Below are 6,402 nucleotides of genomic sequence, written 5' to 3' on the forward strand. Positions count from 1 at the left end.
GATAGCACCTTTGTGTATACTAGTGTGTATATATATATATATATATATATATATATATATATATATATATATATATATATATATATATATATATATATATATGTTCCCAACACAACAACCTATATAACCACTAAAAGATTTCTCAGCGGGTTGAATTAAATCAATTAGTTGTATTTCTTTCTCCCTTATTTCTTCTTTCATAGACCTTCTTAATAGGAGGTCATATCCTAACAGAGACTGGCAGAGAAAAATTGAAAATACGTTACAGCGATGGAGAAATGTTTATATAGAATATAGTAAGATGAGCCAAATAGTTCTTCCTCACCTGAGTGACTCTAGATTCGAAATACAGATAAAACCAGTGAATAACACTCGAACATTTTATAAACTGTACATAATGCATAAAAAAAGTGAAGCGCGAGAAAATTTCTGCCAAACAAGTGGAAATAGATAACCTACTCTAGTGTCACAGAAAACAGAAGACTAATACAAATAGAAATTTGAGTTAGAACTTACAAGGATTCTGACTCTTCAAATATTTCCTGTGACTTCTTACAATCATAAGCTGTCTGGTAGTTTATAAAGAGGCTAAGGTGGAGTTGATTTAGAAAAAGCCAGAGGTTTGATAAATGTAGTCATCATCCAAAAATTTATCATCTAAAACAAGAGCACGGCCTTGCTCAACAGCTTGGTCCAACAGCAGTAAAAGTACTTCTGTACAAGGTGCACACCTTTATAAAGAGGCTAAGGTGGAGTTGATTTAGAAAAAGCCACAGAGGTTTGATAAATGTAATCATCATCCAAAAATTTATCATCTAAAACAAGAGCACGGCCTTTCTCAACAGCTTGGTCCAACAGCAGTAAAAGTCCTTCTGTACAAGGTTCACACTTTGATGGCTCACTAACATCTGCTTCGGAACCATCAAGAAACTTATCTGAACGAGGATCTGCTACAGTGCTGGCAGAACTTTTATTAGTACCCGGTACCATTTGTGGTGTGCAAGAAAAGGCCATGACACCTTCTGTGATTTCAACTTCACATGTTTTCATAGGGAGTGAAGCAGCACCTGAAACATCAGACACAGGTAGCTTGCTATTTTCTGTGAGACAAGGCACAGTTTTGTGCAAACTCAAATCATGTGAATTAGATAAAATGCTTATGTCAAGAGGTTCATTGCATAGATGCTCAGCTCTATTCTTCTGTAGACACGCCGCTGACAATTTACGGGCATCTGGAGTCAGTTTACTAGAATTTCCGTTGTCAACATTAACTTTAGTGGCTTCCGTGTCATCATCTCTGGGATTTGGTAAAGAAGGCCTCCAATTCGGTCCTCTCCACATAAGTATGTGGTCATCTTCAAATGAAAGCAATACGCATGGAACAAGATCCTAGAGTCAATGAACACATGGAAGAAAAAGATGTTTATTATAGCACCATTGAAAATTTTACATTACATAAGTCAATGCCTATTATCTTCAACATTGAATTCAAAGTTAAGTGAACATGGTTATACCTTTAGTTTTGCTCCAATCTTTTTATAGTCACTTGTATTTAGTTCTTGGCAATTTATTCGCACAAGGTCACACTGTTCAAATGCCTCTCTGACATTAGTCACAAGGTCCCAATATACACCATTTTTTGCTGCAACAATAAAATGATAGGGACGTGTTAGCTTGAAGAAAGAACAAGAATCGTTAAATTGTAATGAATCTCCAAAAAAGTCTACCTAGTTTGCGGATGGGCATCAGGACCCTTCCCTTTTGACGCATTTCAGTTGCTTCGTCAAGTGTTAAACCTTCTGGAACTCGTTTAATCAGCTTAGGATATACCGGAGACACCGGTCTCCACCACATAAGAGGAAATCGTGGTCGTGTTTCATAGTTATAGTTTCTCCCCCTGAAAAGGTACACTGTGCCAAAATGTCGGTAAATGATTTCCCCCCCAGTTCTTTCCTGGCAAAACCAAGACAACATGACACAGGACCCAAGATGAGTTTCTTATTTCCAGTGGATTCTCAAAAGCGTAAAAGGCATATATTCATTTAAGTGGTAAGGGCACCAAGCAAAGTATAAGAGATTACAAACAGAAGAAACAAACCTCTAACTGCTGGCACACATTATCCATGTCAACGGTACACACTCCTCTGCATTTTATCTTGCACACACTGCTCCTCATCCAATATGTATGAATGTTTTCCAACATGTTATGTGTCAAACCATCCCTGCCTAAATCAGAAATTTGAGTGCATAGACAAAAGTTTATTTCCCATTCCTAATAACCAGTTAAGTGCATAAAAGTGATCCCCTCAGCCTCATCCAGAATAGACTATTTTCCACTCCTCATTCAGTGTTCAAATAATCTTCTACAAATAAGGTTTCTTGAAAGCACAAAGCTTAAGTTCAAAAGTTAAGATTTTACCACAGCATCAAACCAACTTTAAATATCACATTTTAGTGTATTAATGACAAAGGTAAAAACACTGCGAGAGAAACATACAAAGACTCTTCAACAAATTTTCCCGTATACCCTTACCAGAGAAAACGGAAAATAAAAATTCAATCATAAACTAAAATCAAATTAAGCACTTGCAGTTTTATAAAACTTCTGTCCTGAACTGTAACTCGTGAAAGATGCACAATTTTTTTCTATAATAAATAATTATGAAGAAATTTATTCGATTGACTTAAAACACTTGCAGAATTGGATCTAAGTATTATTGCTCATAAGAATCATACAATTTTTTAAAACAAAGTGATATAAACTGCAAAACACAGATGGTAAACACGAGGGAGCCCTCCATTAGGACTCGCATACATACACCAATAATAATCAAATTATCATATTTGTCATCAAAGGAAAAACACTAAAATAATGTTTAACTGAGGAATGATTCACATACACCTTGACTTTATGGACACTTATTACACACTAGTTTCACATAAGCGAGCCCCGTATAAGGGAGGGCTCCATAAGGATTCGCATACATACACCAATAACAATCAAATTATGATATCTGTCATCAAAGGATAAACACTAAAATAATATCTGTAATGATTCACATTCGCCTTGATTTTGTGAACACCTATTTACACACTTATTTTTCCTTTCTATTTCTCTTTTCATCATGGCACATAACCTTTAAACCTATCACTTTTACTCTTTCAATCAATGTGTATATTAAGTGGTGATCAACCTTTTCGGTGTAGATGAATAATCAGTAAATCCGGAACTTTATTTCTAACTGGTTGATCATTTTTACACAGACATCAAAATTAAATTATTTTATAAATTTAAAAACAAAACATCAGCCGTAATACATAAAAGAAAATACCAATATGCAGTTGGCGCGAATATTTCTCCGCCCTCTTAACCAAGCGATTGATCTCATCCTTAGTCAACGGTTCTCCCAACACCTTCTTCCTCGACTCCCAAATCGGCAAGGCCAAACGGACTAGTTCAGCTCCCTCCTCATCCGACAGCGGCGGATCGAGCAAGTGGAACTCCGTCACGGTCGTCTTGCTCGGCGGTACCGGGTTCCGCCCGGTCCACGGCCGCGGCAAGGTGGGCGGTCCGAACGGCGCGAACGGTGGCTCGCGCAATTTCACTGGATTTGCTTTCGGGGTCTCCGTGTAACTGAACCTGAAGTCGAACGGCGCGCCTTCGACGATATAAGACACTCCGTCCTCACCGATTTTCACGTTTTCCGGCCCCGGTCGAAACTCAAGTCTCTCGACTCGTGAAACCACCGGATGCCAATCGAGCAAGGATTTCGGTTTTGGCGGTGGTTTAGAGTATTTCGATTTTTTCCCGGAATTGAAGGTTGCGACGGAGCGGAGGGGGTTCCGAGGGATTTGAAAGTTTCGGAAGTGGCGGAAACAGCGGCGGTGGTGGCAGTGTTGATGATGTTATCGGCGGCGATGTTGCGGCGAGTGCGGCAGATTTCGTCTTCGATTTCATGGAGCGTTCGGCGGCGCTGGTTGAACTTCTCTGCGTTGGCGTTGTTCCAACGCGAGAAACGTAGCTCCGTGGAAGAACGTTCGCGGGTCGGGGTGTGGTTAACGAGTGGGGAAAATATGGGTAATTGGATTGCCACCTTCAGTAACACATCCATCTCTTCTCACGATTCTGCAGTGCCATAAACCCTTCGTAAAACTCAAACACAAGGGGTGTTTTGGGAAATAAATCTCACTTCAGATAATTTTACGTATTTTGAGTTTTTTTTATAAAATAATATTGAGAAAATAAATAATAAATATTTTTTAATTTCAAGTTTTGAATAAAATCAACATGAAAAATGATGTATAAGTTTAGAAATTTAATATATCTATAAAAATATAATTTAATAAATTTTGTAAATACAAATAATAAATTATATGCAAAAAATAATTTTTTTTAAATAATATTGAGAAAATAAATAATAAATATTTTTAAATTTTAAGTTTTGTATAAAATCAACATGAAAAATGATGTATAAGTTCAGAAATTTAATATATCTATAAAAAGTATAATTAATAAATTTTGTAAAAAAACAAATAGTAAATCATATGCAAAAAATAAAGAGTACACTCTCTAAAAATAATAAGATTAAATATGATTTTTGTTCCTTAATTTTGAGTGAAATTTGGAATTAATCATTCTTTTAAACTTTAGTTCCAATTTAATCCTTAACTCAAAATATGTGTGAATTTAGCCATTTTAACCAAATTTTGTTAAGTTTATTTGATTTTTCAAACGAGTTTCTCAATTGACTTTGAAACGAAAATGTATCAAACCACACAAACAACTCAAATGCTATCATGAAACGCATTTGAAATATTAAATAAACTTAACAAAATTTGGTTAAAAAGACTAAATTCACACATTTCAAAAGATGAGGGACTAAATTAGTCCAAAGTTTCAAAAAGGAACTAATTCAAATTTTCACTTAAAGTTAAGGGATAAAAACGTATTTAACCCCTAAAAATATAAAGGATATGCATCTATATTAGACTCATTAAAAATATAAATTAGTGTATGAACATATTTGTCTAATGTGTACTAGTGTTAGACTCGTTTGATAAGTGCATTGACAAATTCGTCTAATATTTGTTATTAGACTCATCTAATAAGTATATGAACATACTCGTCGAATATGTATTGTTAGACTCATTTAATTAGTACATGGAAAAAGTTGTCTAATGTTTTCAAAACTCATTTAATCAAATAATGGATAGAGTTGTTTAATGAGTATTAATAGACTCATCTAATATATGTGTAAGAACACTCGTCTAATGTATATTGCTAGACTTGTATAATCATTGTATGGAAAAACTCGTCTAATGCGTGTTGCAAGACTCATCTAATCAACAGATAGACATACTCGTCTAATGTGTATTTTTAGACTTATCTAATCAATGTTTTGAATGAGTCATGTAATGGTTTTTTCTACATTAGTCTAATCAGGCATGAAGAGACTCTTCAAATGTGTATTGTTAGACTTGTATAATATTTTTCACTATACTCTTTCAATCGGTGTATGAAAAAACTCATCTATTTTGTGTGTGGAAAGACTTATCTAATGTATATTGCTAGAGTCTTCTAATCAATATAAGAATGACTCATGTAATATCTGTTATTAGATTTGTCTAATCAATATATCATCAAATTTGTGTAATGTTTTACATACTAAAAATATAAAAATAGAAATGTAACCTTTTGTTGACAATTTTTTGCAAGACAAAATCATTACATGACAATTTTTATATGACATTGTAAAAAATTTATAATATCAATAAAAATATGTTATTTTTGAAATAATATTGTTTTTAAGAAATAAAAGTAAAATATATTTTTCTAAATTTAATTTTAAGATGACCAAGTAATGAGAAATTGTAAGACCCGTGAAAATTAAATAATTAAATAATTAATTAATTAATAAATACGGGTAGGAAGAACATTTATGGTATTTAATTCTGATTTATATAATGTGGAAAAGTATTAACTCAAGTGGTTGAGAGTACTTTAATTGTGTGGGAAGACTTGAGTTCAAGTCCTATGTATGCTATTTATGTATTAATTAATTATTATTGTTTTAATAATATGTGTAATTATGTTGTGAAATAATATAATATGTGAATTATATTAGTTAGCAAGAAGCATGAATTAGCTTGATGGTTTAGCATTGATTTGGTATTGACATGGTTGTGGGTTCAAGTCTTGGAGAACCCAAATTAAACTTATTTTAGCCAAACTTAGTTTTGGATTGAATTTGAAAGGGTAGAGGAAAACCCTAGTAGCCAGAGGGTTGGAAAACTATCATAACCATTGGTGATCAAGGGAGAATTTTCAAAGTTCTAAGCAAAGGAGACCAGGTTAGGGGAGCTTTTACGCGTTAACTTTAATTTTAATTTGATTGGCATGTT

At 33.9% G+C, this 6,402-nt stretch overlaps 1 protein-coding gene across 1 annotated transcript; it reads right to left on the reverse strand.

The window, feature by feature from the left end:
* Window positions 1–271: 271 nt before the first annotated feature.
* LOC114174280 (CRS2-associated factor 1, chloroplastic-like) lies at window positions 272–4,137 on the reverse strand. Its single transcript, XM_028059095.1, is given in 6 exon segments — window positions 272–1,389; window positions 1,515–1,642; window positions 1,728–1,953; window positions 2,099–2,226; window positions 3,333–3,806; window positions 3,809–4,137. Coding segments are annotated over 6 exon segments (1,905 nt in total). The 5' UTR covers window positions 4,113–4,137; the 3' UTR covers window positions 272–744.
* Window positions 4,138–6,402: the final 2,265 nt, after the last annotated feature.

Source organism: Vigna unguiculata, chromosome 2, assembly GCF_004118075.2.
Source record: "Vigna unguiculata cultivar IT97K-499-35 chromosome 2, ASM411807v1, whole genome shotgun sequence".
Taxonomy (NCBI): Eukaryota; Viridiplantae; Streptophyta; class Magnoliopsida; order Fabales; family Fabaceae; genus Vigna; species Vigna unguiculata.